We start from the raw sequence: 22,907 nt of genomic DNA on the forward strand, positions 1-22,907 counted from the left end.
TCAAAAACAAATATCATGCGATATTTGTTACGTTTTAAACTGATAATGTTATCTCGAAAACGGAGCATTGGAAATAGGATTACCAAACATTGTGCAAATTGTTACATAATTTTTATGCAGGATATTGTTTCAGTATTTTACATATTTGTGTCGTGTTTTGATTGAGAGTTAATGACCACTGCAATACGCTATGTTAATACTTTTACACGAAAGTACATGTAACTTTATTATCCATTTTCTCCTCTAAGGACAGAGGACGCCTCAAATGAACATATTATAGATTAAGTGCAGTCTTTATTATGGCTAAAACATACATATGAAGTTTACCTCTAAAGTCAATGTTTCAGAATAGTCATGAAAAATACTTGAAGAGTCTTTTCCAGTGAATACACTCTGTTTCAAATTATATGATCACACAATGTAAATCAATCATAAATACATAAAATACTTAATATCTAGAAAAGCTTAGAGGACCTTTTTGGTAATTTCATTTTTTTTTTTTTTTTTTTTTTTTTTTTTTTTTTTTTTTTTTCTCAGTGAATTTCACAAAAACGATATGCAAGTAAAGAGTTTGGGGGGAATGCAAGAAAAAGGAAAACTTGATAAATATGTCTTTTAGCAATAGCATTGCCAGTACAAACTGTTTTACATTTCTATAGCATATTTTTAACACTATGTCATTCAGGAAGGAAATAGTAGTCTGCATTAATTTTTTGATGTGCAACCATTTTTTATTGATCTAAAGACATCTACAATGTCATTACATGGAACAAATGTGAAGAAAAAGATGTGTTCGCAAAGAAAAAAGCCAAATAACATATCAAAATCATGGTTTCAATACAATTCCGATATCGGAAAACTTCACATGCAAACAAACAAATGATTCATATTTGATGCGATACATTTTAGCTAACAACTTCTAAAGTTACAAGACAATGGGGTTTTTTTTAAATTTAATTTGTCGAAATTAATAACTCGTACAGAAACCATGAACCCCAAATAAAAGACACTACAGAGTCTGCTACAGCTGTTTCATATTTGGATGTTTTACTGACTATAGACGAAAATTGTCAACTAATAACTAATTGTATGACAAACAGGATGACTTCAACTTTTCCATCTTTAACTTCCCTTATTAGTCCCCTACCGGTGAAACCGGAGGGGACTAAAGGTTTTTATGTAGTAATATTCCAACATCAACTATATAATTTTTATGATGTTTATGTCTTCCAGTTGATGATACGCAAGAGCATGCTCTTAGTTCGATTAATTTTAATCCGAGGAGAGCTACTGAAAAAATAAGTTGATGTTACAAGGATTTCAACAGCTTCCTTAAAAGTCAGCTTTTGGTGAATTCAATGGTCGTTATAATGACATTCGGTCCTATTTTAACTGACATGTTTCATGCCAATTGTTAGGTTATTGTTTTATACTAAATTTTACAACGGATTCGTCTACCTGATCCGTACAAAGACTCACTGCAGGTATGAACGGTCGACAGAGAATGCTTACTCCTCCTAGGCACCTGATCCCATATTTGATGATTCCACAGTCGGTTTTTTTTTTCTTGTTCAGGATTTGTCTTTTTTAGTGGATTTATGAGACTGATCACTATCATAAATCTTCACCTTTTATATTGGAAATTTCACTCGCAAATAAGTAACTAGACTGAAGATACAGGACTTTAAATATCATTGTGGATTTTATTTATTTAATGAAAAGGGTGGCGATATCTCAAAAACACTATAAACAGGGAATAAAACAGTGCCCTTCTGAAAACTCCAGAAGTAAGATCAGGTGTCTAGGAGGAGTGAGCATCCCCTGACGACCGGTCACACACGTCGTGAGCCTTATGTATAGATCAGAGAGACGGAGTAGTCCGTAGACAAATTTAGTATAAGAACAATGGTCAGACAATAGGTGTGACACATGTCAGTAAGAATACGGTTGTATTTTCAAACAAGGTCATTATAACGACCATCGATTTTTCGAAATTCTGACTTAAATAAGGTTGTTAAAATCTCTGTAACATCTCTATAACTTATTTGTCAGTAGTCTGCCTTGGTTTCAAAAATTGACCGTATTCAGAGCACGTTCTTGCGTATCAAATCAATCAGTTAGAAGACATAATCACAATATTCAGGTCATAGCGGAATACTTATAAATAAGGAAAGTTGACAATGGAAAAGTTGAAGTCTTTTCGTTAGTCCAACAGCTTAGTTGTAAGTTAGTCAGCATCGTCTAAAGTCGATAAAGCATCCAAATATGACACATGCTAGAATGTGGTAGATTCTGTGGTGTCTTACAGTGTATGTTTCAAGTTCACTGCGATATATTATACACCTATTTACTGGCTATGAGGACAATAGCAAGTTTATTGCCCAACAAGACAGCAACTATTTCCCTACGCTCAGCAGAGGGAAATACTTACTGTCCGAGGGGATACTAATTGTCAGAATAGTCAGTAAATAAGTCTTCTATTATATCAAATCAGACTTCACTTATGGCACGTCACGATCCGAATAAAAACAGAAGAGTTCCGTCATGAAATGGAATGCTGCCGGTAAATATTGGATGACTATTTCACCGGGGGGGGGGGGGCTGTTTAGAAAAAAATAACAGGTTAATTCGTCATATTTTTTTATAGAAAAACTTCACAGAGGTATAATCAAATTACTTCACAGAGGTATAATCAAATTACATGTGTATATTTAAGAGAAATAGGATAGTAAATCTGATATTTTCAAAAACAAAAATGAACATTTCAACGACATAGAAGAACAATGGCAAACAAAACATTTTTATAGATTTTGAGCTCATTCATTCAAAGATCAAAATAGTTTAGTTTTTTTTTTAATGATTATATTTTTAATATTGGTAATTCATATTCACTTCACCAAAAAAAAATCAGGTTTTCCTACTATTAACGTTATTTGCGCTAATAATACTCATGAGAATTGCAAGATAACATATTGTATAAAAACATATCAGGATCACTTCCTTATTTGTCAAGTGCGATATCATATGATTCGTGAACCGTAAATTCGTGATTTTGATGTGATTGAAAAACAATCTGATTGAAACAATTATTACAACACGTCCCATTTAACATGTATATTATCACTTCTTTCTCTGTTCATTTCTTTATTTTAAAAAAAAATGTATTTTTAAGGCACTAGTCGTGTTCTCCATGATTGGGCTTCCAATGTTTTTGTGAACAGATAGGATTTTTATCCAAATAAATGCCCCTAAATGTGTGTTTTTTAACTCGATGAATTAATAAAATTCATATCCAGACACAAACACAGGAGATTCTTCGTCATATGTTTTAGCTAGTGTTAATGAGATTAAACCCTTTCTCGTCTTTCCGTCTGCCTCATGCCGCATAACAACGCCAACGATACGACGTTATATAAAATAGTGCGTCAGGAGATAAAGACAAAGATGATGAACTAAGAGTAATATTTGATGAAATGAATTATTTGATGAAATGATTTTATCTACAAGATTTACATGAGATAAATATTTTATATAGGTATGTCATAAATACAGTACTGCAGGGCAGTAAGAGATTTTTGCTTTTCACAAAAGAAAAGTTACAATGATATCAGATGCTCATCGAATTTTAAACTCGTATTGGACAGGTATAAGAGTAGTTTTTTTTCTTTATAGCTACAAAAATATCAATATAGTTTCTACAAGAATTAAATCTTTTTGAAGGATGTACAATATACAATTTTCCTTTACAATCTTGCTGTAAAACTTGATAAAATTAAATAAAGAATTTTTCTTACCTGAACTTCTTCAAAGTTTGTAAATAGAGATCCCTGGGACGGCATGGCTGACGCCCGCTTATGATCCGCCGACCCGTAATCCACACCCCTGTGGGAAGGAGAATTATATGGAGAATTGTATACGACACAAGGTAAAAATTTATTTGACATTGTTCTGTATTAGAAAATGCTATACAATCATCCCAGCTATCAAAAGTTTCTTCTTCAACATAATTTTGCAAAATGTCCATAATTCCAACTTAAATTCCACGTTCATTCTGAGCTGCAATGGCTATGGCAATTTTCCCCCTCTTTTTCTGGTATGACTTTATTCCAAGTTCGGAAATTACTCACGCACACGCGTCGCTGCTCAGTACAGAGCACTGAAACAAGACACTTGGAATATTGACCAAAAATGATCTCGTATTATAAATCATAAGCGCAATAAATCGTAAATTGTGAAATTTGAGGACTTGTCAGGCATATGATTTGAGAATCGAGCGAGTATCGCAATTTTTCCACAACTGTCAGATACACTGATTGCTTGTTATCCACGCTAAGGATAATAAACTCTACCCCTTGATTTCTTCCAAATTCCCTCCTCCTATAACTTTCAGAATTGGAACATTGAAAATCTTGGAGTGTTTTTTATGACAACAAAAAGCTTAATTAGAGCTATTAACACTTCGAGCAATCATCGTCTACATTTTGTCTTCAACCTTTCCTAATTGATTACTATAACGTCATAACTTTTGTTTTTGCAGTCCAAAATATAACAGAGTCCAGTGATAAAAATATTTCTCAATGTCTATGATTTGATCATTCTCCAAGTTCAGACAAAAACTTTACTTAGGAACTTATAAATATATACTAGGTAAAAAGCCCCGGAATGTTTTAGAGGGCACGTCTACGGCAAAACCGTTCAAAGTCGTCTGGAAGCTACATGTAGGTTCACCAATTTTCATGAAACTTTGTTTATGGGTTACACAAGTACACCAACGTACTATAATTCTCAATATATTTTTCCAGTCAATCGAATATGGCCAACAAACGAAGCGCCATCTATTATTTGTCCTTTTCAGCCAGATTTCTGAAGAAATGTCCCTATTTTCAGCAATAATTTTTAGTATTTTTGAAAATCTTTTATAGGTAAACCAAGTGTGTATGAATAGAAACAGCATTCTATCAATTGCAATATTTTTAGACGTTACAAATACGTGTAGGAAGATAGCTCTAAAAAAGAAAAGTTGGCATTTTGCCAATATATCACAAAATATGAGTAACGCTTTGATTTACAAAGTTATTTAACATGTAAATGTTGCGAACTTTATTTATATTAAAATGAAATATGTTTTTACTAAAAATAGATCAGTGTAATTCAAATTTTACATCACTTTTGATGTTTTTGAACAAACCTTTGAATCAAAGATCAACTAATGTTAGTTCAAAAATCTCTTTTTCCCATTTTGCATAATTTTACCACAGACACACTTTCAAACCCGTTGATTGAATATTCAGTTAATGGCTAATATTCTAGAAATAGTTATGTTCATTTTTCCCCATAGATTGAATTTTAACAATTTCAAATACTGGTTAAGGATTGAGTATCAACATTTTATTCAGTTTTACTTTGGTTCTTACTCTAATATCTCCAAACTTTACAAAATTAACCTTAACTGATTTTTTTCTATGTTTTTTTTTTTTTGGGGGGGGGGGATTCTCAATTATCGATAATAGAAATAGGAAGTGTAGTTCAGTTTGAAATATTTCATGAAGGTATGAGCTGATACTCTTTTACAAAGCAAATTCAATAAATAGTGTTTAATTAGCGCTTCACGAGAAATATGTCTGGATGACACGTTATCAGGTCAAATCTTCGTTGAAATACATGTACATTACTGATATTTACATATCAACTATTCCAGCACACAGAAATTGACAAACTGTTTAGGGTTACTCCCTAATTTTAACCTTAAGTAGTGCCACCTGACTTCTGTATTTTTCCTCTTAAGTTCATGAGGAAGTGAACTTCAATTTCAAAGAAATATTAAAGAGAATTGACATCTCATGAAAATATTTAGGTCAGACTTTGTGGCATTCTTTCTAAGAAGAATTTTCATCTATTTGGCAAATTTTTTTTATTATCATTATTTATTAAGATTATCCAAGTATTTCACATGTAGTTTTAATTTGTGAAATGTATTTTAAAATTCTTTAACATTTCTCTGTTTTTCAGTTTGGGTAAATTAAGTCTGAATATTTCATTATTATCTTTATATCTATGGCATGTTCGGGGGGGGGGGGGGATTCTAGAAATTCCCATTTTCATATTAAAAGCTGTGTTCTTGTTCAAGCAAATGCATATCAATGCACTCTGCATGCAAAAATATTAGTATTGCACCTTACGACTCATGATGAAAGTTTAATGTACTAGAATATCTTTATTTCATAAGAAAAACGCTGAAATATTCCTTGACAACAGAAACGTATGACGCCTGCAGTAAAATTGAAAACAAATATTAAATACATTTAAAAAGATTCAGAGCAGCTGTGGCCCATTGTGTGGCCCATTGCGTGCATTTCAAAAGATACATCTTAAAAGTCTTTGGAAATCCAACACGTTTTCTACTTCAAAGAAAAAGGAGTTACCTTCAGAACAAAGGGTACATAATATTATTGAATTTATTTCACATCAGTCACGTTGTGTACCATGTACAAGCAACTATTTTTGCATCAAAATTGAGAAGCTGAAAATTTCTAGCAAGATATATTTAGATTAAGGAGTGGAGTGGACAAACATCAGAATGGAAGGTTTGCATTGCTGCTCAAGGCCTTTTTAAAAATCGTTCTGCACCACGGTGGAAATCTTTGTAACATTGTATCACTTCGTGTGTTTTAAAGAATAAATATCTGTAGGTTACAAGTTCATCTTCTGAATAAACTGTACAAAAACACATGTTCCTTTATCAAAAAATACTATAGTAAACTATAGTTTACTATTTAAATTAACTATAATTTACTATCTTATCAAAGGTTTTACTATAGAAATCAAAGTTTTTACCAGATTAAATCATAGTTATTTTGTTATGAATTTCATATTGTTACATTTTATTTTCTCAAAGTCTAAATATTACTTGCATATCACAAATTATTTCTAAAATCTACATCATAGGTGTGTAATTAAAGAGTTATTAAAGCCCTAAGTCTAAAAAAAATAATTCTAAATTAAAGTTTCATAGTAAATCATATATTGTTGTTGCTATAGTTATATATAGTTAACTATCGAAAAAACAGTAAATGTTTGCTAGGTTGTACCTTATTTTGCCCATCTGAGCCAATTATTCAAGAGGTTTTCTTATGGAAGAGAGTCCAGTGTCTGTTGTGTATCGTCTGTAAACTTTTCACATTTTTAAGAATCTTCTCAAGAACCACTTGGTCAGAAAAGGCAAGACAAAGTAAATGCTTTCTTTATAAAGTCCAGATTTTAGTTTCTTCAATTCATAGTCCCTGGGCTAGAAATAATCTGTAGTATGCGGTCAAAGGTGTAGGAACTATCTTTTAAAATCCTCTCAGGAATAACAAGGCTACAGTTAGTCAAACTTTGTATTAATATACGAGCATCCTAATATAGTGTGGATTTAAATTCTTCGTTCAAATTTTGACCCCCATGGCTAGGGTGGACCACAATTTAGAGTCATTTTTGAAGATTTGAGAACATATAGTTTTTGCCCCGTGTCGTCTGTCTGTCTGCTTTTACGCAAAAACTTTAACCTTTAACCTAACTTCATAGTTCACATGTGTATTCCTTGTAACAAGACCTTTCTTTGTGTAACAACATATTTTACCTTTTACCTTGACCTTGGAGCTTAAACACTTTGGTAAAAATTTTACCTTACTATAACCTTGTCAATAACTTTTGAATGGTTTGCTACTAGGGCTTTCATACTTCACATGTGTAATCCTTGTGATAAGATCTTTTCTTAGATACAAAAAATTTTGACGGCTTGACCTTTACCTTGGAGTTTGACCTACTTTTGAAAAACTATAACCTTGGCCATAACTTTTGAACAGTTGGTGCTAAGGCTTCATATTTCACATGTGTATTTCTTGTGACAAGACCTTTCCCTCGGTACCAACAATTTTTACCCTTTGACCTTGACCTTGGAACTTGACTACCTGTGAAAAACTATAACCTTGGCCATACTTTTTGAACAGTTTGTGAATCATATCTCACATGTGTATTCCTTGACAATCTTTCTCTCGGGTACCAACAATTTTTACCTTTTTACCTTGACCTTGAAGTTTCTTTCCTTAGGTACAACAATTTTGATTTGTTTATCTTGATCTTGGGAGTTTGACTTGCATTTGACAAACTTTAAGGTCAAAATCAACAACATAAAATCTTACGACTTTTCAACTTTATATACAACCATTCCCCACGATAAATTAAAGTCCAGGCTTTTTGAAACCATTGACAGCTGCTTTTTCAATAAAAATGGAACTAGTAAATTTACTTACGTTGTCATTGGTCATTTGCAAAATTACTTTGTTAAAAAACAATCTGATTGTACACACAAGTAATCTGAAGTTGATATTAAAAGGATGCTTGAGTTTCTGATTGACAATATCTATGTGGTTTTTGGAGACCAGGTCTTCCAACAATCTATTGGAATTCCCATGGATACCAATTGCGCCCCGTCATTAGCAGACCTATTTTTGTATTCATATGAAGCAGAATTTGTTCAAAATCTTATATGTGAAAAGAAGAAAACACTTGCTGTGGCCCTCAACTCTCTATCTAGATATATCGACGATGTACTGTCAATTATTCGACACGCAAGAACATTCTCTAAGTATGAACAATCTCTAAAACGAGGTAAGTTATTGACAAACAAGTTGATGAAACAAGAATATCAGCAGTCTCGTTTAAAGTAATCATTTCGAAAGTTCTATGGTCGATACAATGACTTTGGCAGCAAATACAATCTATCATTAAGTCAAATGCTGACTGATGTTTTTCATACTAATTGTTAATCTTGGACCATTATTTACACACTGAATTGTCGACGGATTTTTCCGTTATTTCCCGAGCACGACAAGGAGCACACGGCGGATGTGACCGGTCGGCAAGGGGTGCTCACACCTCCATGGCACCTGATCCCACCTCTGACATTTTAGAGGTCCGTGTTTGCTCTGCTCCTGATTTGGATTGTTTAATGGACATTAGAGCTTGAATACTGTTCCTTATCTCCATATATTTCATTTTAACCTTTGCAATGAACTGCCATACGGGGGCATCAGTGTTTCACAAACACATCTTGTTTATATTGTAGTAGGGTATATAGGAATTTCTTTTTATACCCCCGTAGTCGAAGATTTGGGGGTATATAGTTTTTGCATTGTCCGTCCGTCTGTCTGTCTGATTGACCGCAAGAACGTTAACTTGCCCATAACTTTTGATTGGTTGGCGCTATGGTTTCACATGTGTATTCCTTGTGACAAAACCTTTATTTGGGTACCATCCTATTTGACCTTTTGACCTTGACCTTTAAGTTTGACCAGTTTTGAAAAATTTTACCAAACTTTAACCTTGGCTATGACTTTTTAACAGTTGGTGCTAGGGCTCTCATACTTCGCATGTTTATTCCGTGAGACAAGACCTTCCTTTAAATACCGACATTTTTTACCACTTGACCTTGACCTAGGAGTTTGACCTACTTTTGAAAAACTATAACCTTGGCCATAACTTTTGAACAGTTGGTGCTAGGGCTTTCATACTTCGCACATGTAATTTTTGTGACAAGACCTTACTTTGGATACCAACAACTTTGATCTTGACCTTGGAGTTTGATCTACTTTTTTAAAAAAAATTTAACCTTTTCTATAACTTCTGAACGGTTGGTACTAGGCCTTTCATACTTCACACGTGTATTTCTTGTGAGAAGGTCTTTCCTTGGGCACCATTAATTTTGACTTTGACCTTGATGTTTGACTTGCTTTTGAAAAACTTTAACCTGTTTCACAAAAACATCTTGTTTTAAAAGGGCTTCTTGAGAACAGCAGATTTACAATAAGTCTTATCAACAAATTATCACCGTCGTACTGTGTAAAGACAGGCTCATGAATCATAGTCCCTACATCTAGGGTGGGTTCAGAGTAGAAGTGAAGCATTTTACATCGAATATACAGGGAAAACATTTTAAAAAATCTTAACAAATTATGAAGTAACTCCACGTACCAAAGAAATCGGTTTGTTCAAATCATGGCCACTAAAGCTAGGGTGGGACTGTAAAAGGGAGTCAACATTTGAAATAAGAATACTGGTATATTTTTAAAAATCTTAAAATTTCCTATTATGAACAAACAGGTCTACAATGATTTATACTAGTTTGCAAGTATCTTGTCAGACGGGTTCGATCGCCTGTGGCCAGATAGCTCAGAACCAAAAGATTCCATCCAGGGACGCCAACCCAGGTTCTTCACTGGCAGGACTTTCACCTGTCACTTCCAGGGCATGGCACAGCAATAAATGTAACAGGAAAGGAGAAAAAATGCGTCGGACCAGACCGGGGTTCGAACCCGAGTCTCCTGAATATTTCCAGTCAGGTGCTCTACCAACTGAGTTACCTGGCCAAAGGCGATCAAACCCGTCTGACCACCACAATCTTTATGTTGTGTGGATTCAAGTTTGCTTAAATTATTACTTTTGGAGTTAGTATAGGGTTTTAAAAAATGGGATCAAAGCTTTAGATAATTAGTAAGAAAAAAAAACCTTTTCTTTTAAAAGAACAAGAAATTAAGCCCCCCCCCCCCTCCCATCTAGCGTGGATTCACACTTGGTCAGGTCAAGCCATGCACCCTTGAGGCTAGGATGGATCCATAATAAGGTTCAGACTTTTATAAGGGAATACAATATTTACAATCATCTAAAGAACATCAGGGCTGTGGTGACTCAGGTTAGCATTATGGCTTATGGACCTCTTGTTTATTTCCTTAAGTAAATATTCATCATATAGAAAAAATAAATATTCCCTAGCCTGTTAGATTTAAAGTCTGCTGTTCATTATATGACCACGTTTTGATATTTTCATAACCAGGACCAATATAGATACAACAAAAGACAAGGTATGGTATCGACCTATTTTGTCCCCTTGTTTCTAAAAAAAAAAATAATCAAAACATAATGAAATTTTGATATTTTGCAATCAAGAACTTTAAATTATCCTTCTATGAAAACAAGCATTAATTTTGATTCTAAACGTAAACAGAGGTCACAAGAGGGTGACAAAGTAAGTAGGAAATTTTTACCGAATTTCCTCAGTTCTGATGGAATTTTGCCAAATATGAGACAAATTTCACTTCGCAAAACATAGAGCATAAGCTTGCCTATCTGATATTTTCATACACTTGATGCATTTGATACTAGTGCCTGAAAAGTATACCCGGTAAATATGGTCGATAAGTAAGCTTGTGCTCTGTGTTTGCTGAAACAAAATGTGCTCTAAAAGAGATGAAAATTTGAATACAAATGAGAAAATTCAGAAATTGACACATTTTTTGACCTTCCTGTTCCCCCTTTGTATCCTATCAGTTAGAATCAATTCTCATTTTGTAACAGGGATGACAAAAGGTTTTTGATGATGAACTATTGCATCGTTTTTAAACTGGGCAAAAAAGGGGCCTTATCCTATCTTGTTCTTGCGTCAGATATATATTAAACTTAAAAAAATATGTAGAACTCTAGTACAGTGTACGTGTAATTAGATGAAAGCGTTTTGTGTAAGTTTTCCAGGACCATGATAATAGTTTACAAGTTGTACGTGCCAGATTTCTTCAATTCGAAAATGGCAAGAATAACAGAATTAGCCCCTTCACGGTAACTGCGGTACTACTCTTTTGCAGGGCAAAATTATAACGTTTGGCGAAGTTTTTGTTAACAGATAATTAAATGACGTATATTTAACAATTACTTTTACGTCATATATCACCAAACTAAATCATTTTGCCCTGCAAAAGAGCAGTACTGCAGTTTACCGTGAAACGGTCTATACGAATAATGTCTTTGTTATATTGCTAATCTACTATAATTTGATAATATTACATAAGGAAATATGAGATTAACTAATGATAAGATAAATTATTCTATTTGCTTGCTAGAAAAAATCTAAACCATCTCCGAATATGTGGACATTCTTTAGATAAGAATCATCGTTTCCTCTTTCTTGGTTTCGTAATTGTGATGCCATTTGTTCCTGAATGTAACTCAGATATATCTGTGTGATACTGGATATTGCAGAAATACAGCATAGGGAGAAAAATATATTTTGAACATAATTCATCTTTCACATAGCATTAATCATTTTACGGAATGGTTTTTACCAATAAAATAAACTACATTTGTATAACTTTATGATTGATCTGTCTACCATTATACCTTCATAATTTACTCGCATGACCAATTGTCAAATATGGAAATTACGTTTCTATTTTGTTATTAAAAGAAAAACTTGCTTCTTTATCTTCCAAGAGGTAAGTTGATCATAAAAATTAAACTTTAAAACAAACCTTTCCTGATTACCCCCCCCCCCCCCAAAAAAAACCAACAACAATAATTCTTGAATTTTCATACAGTACCCCATATTCATCTGAAAGTTTAGAGACTCAGGGATTTTTTTACCCCTTGATGCCAGGGGCCGGGGCCGTCAAGATTGGGAAAAATAGCGATATTTGGTTGAAATTGGGAAAAATATCTTCATACAAATAAATATGAAAAAACAAGCAAAAGTCAAATATTTAATCATTTTTCTTATTTTTTTTTATAGTATGAAGCTGGCTTAAACCAGCTTTAGTGATATGAAATAATAGGGGCTGTTGACGTTCAGAAGCTTAAAAATGGCAAAGCCGCAGAGTATGATAACATTGTAAATGAACATATTTATACGTTGTCATCTTTTTTACCTTTATGTAAGAAGTTCTTTAAAATAATATTTGATAGTGGGTTTGTTCCAGATGAGTGGTTAATCGGTATTGTTTGACCAAATTATAAGAATAAGAGCGATTTCACCCAGCCTGAAAATTACCGTCCTAGGCAAACTGGAGAGACTGACATGATGCACGTTTATTTTTTAGATAACGATCCCGACTTTAATTTTTAAACATCGATCCCGCTTTAAAAAGTATGCATGCAAACATCCATAGTATTCCGAATAACTTCTCGGAAGTCCTCGGATGGCTCGTACATCGCACATAGAGAACATAAACACCGTTTTGTCATTATTTTATTTTAATAATTTACAACTTAATACTTCTTTTCATATTGGGAATTTTTAGGTATGATTTTGGGAAAAACATACACTTTTCAGCATTGGGAATGGGGCCGAATTTCGGCCCTGGAGAGACCCTAAAAAAATCCCTCCGTGTTTGCTCTGCTCTTATTTTGCAATGTTTAATGAACTTTTGGGCTCGAATACTGTTCGTTATCTCCACATATTTCATTCATGCAATGAAGGCACTAAAATCTTAATACCTCGGCTTTATTGGCTGCAGCATGTAGCATCCTAAATTTCTTTCAACCAAAATTTTATTTATTTGAAATACGTTGTCATCCTAAGAATATGAAGGATGTAGGACTTTGAAAAACTTCAGAGATGTACAGGTTTTTATAAAAAGGACAACAACTTGAAAATAACGTGCAGTATATTGTGGACATGAAATGGTTACTGCTTGTTTTCATTGCTGTCGAATTATAAATATCTGATGAAAATTACTTTATTTCAAATAAGTAACCTTCGAATAAAAACCAGATGTCATCTTTCTAGGGAATGTGTACATGTATACACAAATCATAGGCAGGCTACAGAATTTTAATCTCTGAAATATCGATTCCATGAATGTAATTTATCTTTGTTAGCACTTTTGTGAACTGCTGTTTTGTCTTGAGACTTAGGGTTAAGTAAATGTGCAAAGAAGCCCAATTTCCTGTCGAAAAACTTCGATTGCATTTAACGCTGTCTTTTTTATATTTACTCCCATCACCGAACGACGTGAAAATCTCCTGTTGCGGTTAGAAATGGAGCCCAGATCACCCTTGTCAAATCAGGGAATGAGTCGGAACGAAAGCATCGCCAATTGCTTTTTATGTGGATTCAAGGCATGGGATTAAGCTTGTGGTACGAAATGGAAACGAAAACAACAGACAATTATATATATATATATATATATATATATATATATATATATATATATATATATATATATATATATATATATATATATATATATATATATAATTTTATAGCTTACATCTACCTTTTTTCAAGGTTAGATGTCTCAAACTTTGTCAAACTGTAATTTTTGTAGATTTATTACCCTGTTGTGAATAATTTGAAGGTAAAAGAACAGAAGTTATTTGTATTTATAAGAGTAAAAAGCATCTGGAATTTGATTCTCCAACTTTTGAATCATTGTAATATAGATACATGTACTATTAAACTCGTGTCTTTTTTAATTTACCTACTGGAATTGAAAATCGTCTAGAAATTGACGTGTATGTTTGTTTCTCTGTTTGCCAAGATAAAATTTTTTATCACATCACAACAACCATAATATAATTAAGGAAAATTAGGGTTTGAAATTCCTTTTTATGTTAGATAATAACATTTATGATAATAAGAAATCAGTTTGTCAGCTGTAGGACATCGTATGACCTCAACACATCATGTAAAGTTCTACTTAAAATTAAGTATTACATTTGAAAAAGATATCTTTGTCAAGTGTTGTTCTACAGGACCTGATTTCTTTTCCGAGATACAAAGACCACTAAGTGAGACCACAAAGAAAAAGTGCATTCAGAGGCTGGTAGATGTACATTGTAGAGAGGTTGACAGAAAAAAAGAAATTAATCAGCACAAAAAAATAGCAAAATCGCAGTAAATGATTTGGAAAACAGTATATATCGCCTATTTGGCGTCTGATATATGTTGCTGTTGCGAGGATCAATCCACTTTAAACCATTTAAAAAAGAAGCCCTAAATCAGTCAGACTTGCGTTATGTAAATGTGTGTAAGATTAGACTTATGCATTATACAAATTGATTCAGAAACGTGATACACATTACTGTTTGACACCTTTAAAAGAAAGATGGGGCGTCTTGTGCAGGATTTTTTAAGACATTCACACACAATCTTAGTTTCTCTTATATATAAGATATCTAAGGCGCTTATAGTTTTATGTAACCATTACTATAGCAATAAAAATTGGCTGCAAGAAAAATCTTTAAATACTAATCTTTAAAGAGAATTAAATAAAAAGCCATACCTGCTTTAAAGGCAAAAAATATCGGATATAATAGTTCATTTCAAGAAGATTTTTATCGGAATCATCTTTACAAAATAAAAGTAAATCCTGGTTTTTAGTTTTTAGACACAGAACACTGTATTTTAGTGCCAGTTAATGGAACATACACTGAACAGTTTAGAATGATTTTTCCTTAAGAATGGCTCTACCGTGAACACGTACAAGAAGTAAGGTTTGTTTCCTCGTTGTTTTTTTTTTTTTTTAAAGAAATGCTCTAAGAGAATTTTCGACAAGGAAATTTACACTTCATATGGAAATTGTAATTTTGATCTTGACTTCAATTTTGTAACTTAAACAATTGCAATCCTGGAAAATTTTCATCATAAAAGGACTAAACACTTTATTTGTTGAAATTGCTTCATGAAATCGTACAAAATATTTCTTGTAATAAATTAAAAAAGGACATGAATATTTAAAATTATATATATATATATATATATATATATATATATATATATATATATATATATATATATATATATATATACAAGCGTATCAAGAATTAATAAGAAGATAATATTTAGAAAATTGTGCTGCAAAAAATATGATGGAGAGTTTTTACCTTTCTATGTATTCTTCGGCCCATATACCTGTGTCCATCCCTTCCATGGTGCATTGCAAAACTTTAGTCTGCTTGCACGACCCTCTTTTAAAAGAATGCTAATAAACTTTTTTTCTGTGTTGTAATTACAACTCTCATATTCAAATAGACACAATGTGCAACGAAAACAAAATTCTCTCTCTGAGAATTGGAATTTTATTTCCGATTTATAATTAGAAGCGACAATTTGTTAATAGAATCTGTTTACATCATTACAGTAAGAGTTATGAAAAAGAAAATTATGGCTCAGTTTTGTGGTCATTATATTTGGAGAAGCTATATTTTATTGTTTTTAATTAAGTTTTTTCCCCTCACTTTCTTGCTAAAATGTAAGTTATTCCGTAGCGATTCGAAGTTTTTCCCCATTTGTTCACATGATTGATATTTCCTAATCAATCGCTTGTTAGGAGTTATCATTCGTGCAAAAAGGTTGCAAGTTTTTCTTTAAATAATCATTCAAAATATTAGGTAAGATGGCATAAAATTGGTCTGTGTTGAATGCATTTTGATTATAAATCATATTTTCTTCTAATTTTTATTCCAAAGGAAGTCATCATAAGGCACATAATATTATTTCATGCAGAAAGATCATTCGCCACGTATTTCATTGAAAAATATGCTTTATTTTTCTCAAGAAGTCGGTGTTTATGATCTTTTATTTATGGACCATAAAATTGGTACATTACCCTATCACGTGATGTCGGTATTAAAATTATAGAGAACTTCTGACGTTTTTTATCAATTTAGAAAAATTACATTGATCTACAAGAAAATTTGTATAGAGAAGGAATTGCCCAACTTTATCTGATGTACAATAATCCACCCTCTCTAATAGCCTCAAGATTTTCTTTGGAGAAAAAAAATATTTTTGTTTCAATTTACACAGATTTGTCTTAAAACAAACGAAATAGCTATGATTTTTCTTTTGTAAACATGCTTCATTAATTTACTCTTTGACTTTCATTTCAAGGCCAAGCAGTATTAGCCATACTCAGGATGGTCCAATGACGAAAGTGCAAGTATCCTTTACGATTACACAATTTGTTTAGCATATTGGAAAGTACAAATGAACTTTTCAAGAAATTGTTATTAATTTTTCTCTTCTATTTTTATAAAAGTATAAGAGAATTGTCTTTGAACAATATCATTAAGATATAAATGAAAAAGATTTCAATCATTTACGATTCATATTTTGTTGTAAGTAGCAAAACGGATGCTCGCTCAGATATAAATATTCTTTAGATGAGATCAGAATGATCTTCAAATGGCATAATACTAAAAAAAAATATTTTATGTAATTGATGTTTGAAAATAAGCCATTTATTGGTTTTTATCCGACCACTTTATGCACCAATTTGCTATTTACATACAGGCTAAGACAGAATACATTTCAGGGATAGCATTTAATAGCAGTAGCAGTTATTTTCTTAAGAATACTCACCACCTTTCTTAGAAAGATATAATCCTCTAGCATGTTTCACAAATTTAAAAAAAACATTGCAGTAACACTAAAACATAATTAGTTATATTCCAAACTAATCATTGCATCCTTTCTATTCTGTGAAACGCGAATAAGCCTACTTCTAAGTCCACAGGACTTTATTCTATGCAGCTTTCATGGTCGTGAACAATGCTTAAAACGCATGGTGATTTGTCGCTCTGGTGTTCAATTATCCTTGAAACCAGCATTGGCCAGGAAGCCGAAAACCAAAGGTTAACATTCGTCAAAGTATGAAGATGAGAATTTGATGATATAATAGATATAAAGATCTAAGTCAGCAACCACGTGCGACGATAGAGAGATTTTTCTTCTGCTCTTATTTAGGAGTTTATATAATGAGAGCCTAAAATACGGCCTCTTGTAAAGGATTGACATTTCTAAGATATCTCTAATAGGTTTGGATGTGATTGCATGTGAATATTTGAAAAATGTACATCAAAAGTAACCATGGCAATAAATTTACATGATAATTGTTTTTCTTTCAGTCATTTCTGATTCTAAAAACGATAATATGGATAATCGGTAAGATTGTGATGAAATGTCCTTCATATCTTATATAGAATCCAATATTGGTCGTATTTATTTTTTTTTTTAGATTGATTTGGACGTTATATCTTTTTCTCCGAACGGTGATACTGCACAAAACTCAGACTAGGAATTCAGTTTATTTATTGCATATCTCATGGTAATTTCCCCTTGTTTTTAATACAGACTGAAGTCAGTCAAAAATACTTGTATATGTTAATGTTATGTTATGTATACTCTTTAGATACTGAAAATAGCAGAGCACCATGACTGTGTTTAGAATCTCCTAGTATAGAGCGCTTCTTTAGTTTTGTAAATAGGAAAAAATCATGATTGGGCGAATATGCATGGTGTGGGACTTCAAGAAATTTGTGACTTTAGTGTTTGACCTTTGCTTTATGGCTTTATGGGCTGAAGCGATGTCATGGAGAAGTTTAATGCTTCACACGCCAGTATTTGAACCCTTTTCTTAAAGATAAAAATTTTGTAAAAGTCTTGGAAGTACATTGTGTATTGAAACAATACAAGTTTCTAGTGAGGTTTTTGCTTTGCGGAACTGGGTATTGAATCACTCCTCCATTAGGGATGAAAATAGTGTGCATGCATGGGTAGCGCCTTCTTCATTGTCAGGGTTCTTCTGCCCTGTTTATTCTCCTTGCATTCTTTCCAATCCAGATTTATTATTTATTATATTTTTTTTTTACTTTTCTTTCTGCTCCATAGGTTCAACTGTCACTTATTTTCCTATTGTCCATATTTTAAAACATTTTCAAAAGAATTTGGCATTTTTTTAAACTTTCTTTATCTTTGGTAAGAACATGTTGAATGTGTCATGCACAATTTTTTCAAGTATTTAAATTTAATTTTTTTTAAATGATAAAAGCACTACCCGTTGATTGATATTGTGTTGATTTGTCTTCGACAGTATGTCGTGAATTGTTGTTAAGATGGGCAAGCACGAGTTTTTGATATCTTACTTTTGGTTACAACACTTTCTGGTCTTTGGGAATGTGTGTCGTCGGGAAAATGTGATCCAATCACAAAATTTTACAACAATCAACATCAAAACGGACGACTTTTCAACAATTAATACAACCATTCCCCACGATAAATTAAAATGCAGGCTTTTTGATATCATAGACAGCTTTTTTTCCAATAAAAGTGAACTCGTAAATTTACATACCTTGTCATTGGTCATTTGCAAAATTGTTTTGTTAGAAACATTCTGATTGTACATAGTACTCCGAAGATGATACTAAAAAATGCTTGAGAAATTTCTGATCGACAATGTTTATGCAATTTTTGGAGATCAAGTCTTCCAACAATCTATCGGAATTTCTATTGGGACTAATTGTGCCCCGTGATTAGCAAATCTTTTTTTTTTATATTCATGTGAAGCACAATTTATTCAAACACTTCTACATGAAAAAAAAGTCCTGCTGTGACCTTCAATTCGAATTTAGGTATATCGACAACGTTTTATAGATTAACAATATCCATTTTCATTCTTAAGTTGATTCGATATATCCCTTTGAGCTCGAAATAAAAGCCACAACTTAGTCTGCCTCATATGTTTCATATTTTGGATATTTAATAGAAAAATTAAGACATTAATGGCAAACTAACAACAAAACTTTATCATAATCGTGATGGCTTCGATTTTTCTATCGTCAACCTCCCTTATACCATTATCACCTGCATATGAAGTTTATGTCTTCAAATTGATCGATACGCAAGAGCATGATCAACAATTTGCAAAAGGAGGCAAACTAATGACAAATAAGGCGAAGGTACAAGGATACCAACAGTCCCGTTTAAATTAAGTTAACATTTCGCAACTTCCATGGTCGATGCAATGACCTTGTTAGCAGATACAATCTTGAATTTACACCATTTAAAGAAGCTTTCACATAAGTAGTTCTTGGTAAGATTTTTATTAATGGCACCTATACTTTTCCTTTCGTCTTTTTTTTTTACCTATATAAGGATTTGATCCTCCATGGAAACAAACTTCAATGTAGAATACACATTCATAAAAAAACATGTCTATTTCTGTCGTATTGGATTATAATTCATTTAAATATATCTTAATCAAATAGCTTGGCTTTGTTTTCTAGACTTGAATATCTGTGAAGATAAAGGTTTTGCAAGGATTCAAATTCAGAGCAAATTCATTTTGCATCGACAACTTATTGATAACCATGTAATTCAATTCCCTGCTAAACATTTCATTTTAATTTTCCTTATGAATTCTTTTTCTAAATTAAATCATCAAAAATCCCAGTACCCATCCCAATATTGTATTACTATCATGTACATTTTGAATTTACTAGGTGTAGGAAATTCGAAATTTACAACATGATAGTTATCATGTTGTAAATTTTGCATTTACCTCCACCTAGCAAATTCAAAATTTACAACATGATAAACGCTGTAAATTTTAAGACTGCCGAATAGAAAATACATGTGCAACCAAATTATTTGTCAATTCGGCATTTTGCCCCCCCCCCCCCCCCGCAGCAAAACCAAAATGTATGTGCAACAGTGAAATGAAAATTCACTCACCTTGTTATAGACTACTGTTCTATCCCATTTATAGGGATAACACTTTTTTCATTATCCTGAAAATTCACTGTTAAAGTTTTTAAGTTTTTTTTTTCAAAATACTTTTGAGTTTGTATGGAGGGGAAAAAATCTGTCAAATATGTCCCCCCTAACACTTCGACTTCGTACATAAAAGTTTGTTCAGTGTATCTCCCAGAGTTAATTTTTGAACATAATCAAGTTACGTTCGCAACATACGGTTAAAATTGTCAAAGTTTAACAATATTTAGTGACAAATACATATAAAGGGGACGTAATCAACACCCACAATGCTTAACGATTCGCCCACGATCCTTTCTAATTACAAGTTGAGATTTGTGAATTTGCTTGTAAATATTGTAAAATCAATTACTTTATATCTTAAGCAATCCTCCTGGGACGAACCTTGGTTGATTAACTTAAGGGGACTGGGTCCGTCTGAAAATATACGAGGAAGATATATGATAGAAATCTAAAGATATTAACTGACTTTTGAGAAGGTAGAACAATGCTTGTAAAACCTTTATATAATGATATCAAATCCGGGGAGGATATAGTTAGATGACTCTGCATCCATGCAATTCGATATTATTGCATCATTAATCAAAATACAATATAAACTGTCAATGAAACAATATCCACAACAGATACAAAATGCCATTCATGGTTAGCATTGCATTCCTCCAATGATTCCATATATTGTTCAGTGATGATAATGTCATCAATAGATACAACGTTATATCTTCTTATGCTATATTACATCATTACAAGATTTTATATCATTTGTGGTCTCGTGTGACAAAAATTATACAGTTTGTCGAGAATTTTGTAATTATTATCACATTAATGCAGCTTATCTTATATAATATACATGTATAATGTATATAAAAGAAGATAAGGTACATTGTGAAATAAGCTTCCATTAACAACTATCTTAACCCCAGGGTAACCCACCTTGGGGTATGATCCCTGCACCCAGGGATATGAATTTTACTGTTCATATAGATAGCTATCTGCTCACTAGTAATCATGCAAAACAATTTGTTATTAGATGTCCATGAATATTTTTAAAAAAAAGTAAAGATGTTTAATATACTTTCAATGTCTGACCAACTTAGGTACACCCTGCATGTGGTCTGTACCATGCAGGGTGGGGCTAAGTTGGTCATACATTGTCCAACCTGATGGCAGTTTTACCATTAGCAATTATTGTCTAAAAGATTATAAAATTTTCAAAGATGTATGAATAAAAGTCAAAATACATTGTAGTACTCCATGTCAATGTAAAAAAATTGTTGGAACCCCCTTCTCCCCCTCCCCTCCCACATGGAATAGGAATTTGGAGTTTGGACAATTTTCCTTTTTTTGAAAGATTTCTTAAGTTGTCAATGCTTTTTTTTTGCCCCCCCCCCCTTTCGGAAAAATATGCTACGTGCCTGTTGTTCTCTTGTGTAGTCCTGTATCAAAATGATTCTGTAACAAAACTACACATTAAGTGTATGATTGCTACAGAAAATAAATAAACTTTGATTACTTTGTTTTCGAGGATGAACATCAAAGCCAAATATTTTAAAATGTCGGCATAATAACAGTTCTATAACTGGACACTCTAAGACAACTGCAATATAACCTTGTCCCTTATCCAGGAGGTCATATACGGTATTCGAATCCCCTATATCTTTACTCAACAATATTGTTGAATAACAACTTTATCAGTGAAAGTGAAATATGTTTAATATCCTGTGAAACAATTATACACTGTCAAGAAATAAACAGATAAGATTCAGCACGGCATTGCACGAGATAACTCCACATCGCTGCACCCTCTGCCCATTACATAAGATAAAGGCTCGATAACGTAGCTCTGTGTTCAATTAGCAAGAAGACAGATCGAATCTCTATTGTTTTTTGTGGCTCAGATAGTTATCAACCATGCGATTTCTAGTATAAAATTCCTGGAGTATATAGAGCTTTTGTCTTGGAAAAGTGAACGTTAAATTTTTGGACTTAACATTAGTGTTATCAACAAAACACACGTCATGCTGAAAAATACATTACTGTTCCCAAATAATTACACTTTTAATAACAGATTTTGGCTTCTTAAAAGTATAAATTATTTTTTTTTTACATTTATATTTTTAAGAATTTGAAATACATGTTTGTTTTAAGTAACAAAAATCAGAGGATATTGAAAACTTAGTGATCATATATTTTTATTTCAAAACTTCGGGTATTCAAACGAGGAATCGATGCTTGGGGAACATTTTAATTTTTTGAAATGAATATTATTATAATTATTTTGTATTTTATTGTAATTCATTTGGTCTAACATGAATGAAAGCATCTTTCTTTCTAGTTGTATTGAGTAATCAATGAAGGATTAATTACTTTAAGGCAATGTTCTAGAGTTTTCTTGACTACAAGTATTTTCAAAGACAGAAAAAACATATCAATGTAAAATATTTTAGAGTACAGAAAATGACGACTACTATAGTGATATCAAAGATTAGACAATTCTAAACACTGTATTCATTCATTTTAAGTTCATGGTTCGGCTTTGACATGCGGC

The 22,907-nt window shown here is 32.4% G+C and overlaps 1 protein-coding gene across 4 annotated transcripts in view; it reads right to left on the bottom strand.

Moving 5' to 3' along the window:
* LOC133176714 (short transient receptor potential channel 7-like) overlaps positions 1-17,483 on the bottom strand; it is a 56,203-nt gene extending 38,720 nt beyond the window's left edge. The window contains exons 1-2 of one of the 4 annotated variants that reach the window (XM_061311789.1): positions 17,311-17,483; positions 3,795-3,882 (exon numbers count right to left, since the gene is read on the bottom strand). In XM_061311789.1, the coding sequence (XP_061167773.1) occupies positions 3,795-3,839 (45 nt within the window). In that variant the 5' untranslated portion in view covers positions 3,840-3,882; positions 17,311-17,483. Of the gene's footprint in view, positions 1-3,794; positions 4,039-15,690; positions 15,989-17,170; positions 17,271-17,310 lie in introns of those variants that run through there. The other 3 variants (XM_061311790.1, XM_061311787.1, XM_061311786.1) reach the window with 3 other exon arrangements.
* Between the last annotated feature and the right edge of the window lie 5,424 nt (positions 17,484-22,907).

Source organism: Saccostrea echinata, unplaced genomic scaffold (assembly GCF_033153115.1).
Source record: "Saccostrea echinata isolate AGI-Se365-2 ecotype Australia unplaced genomic scaffold, CSIRO_AGI_Sech_v1 ptg000081l, whole genome shotgun sequence".
NCBI classification, from domain to species: domain Eukaryota; kingdom Metazoa; phylum Mollusca; class Bivalvia; order Ostreida; family Ostreidae; genus Saccostrea; species Saccostrea echinata.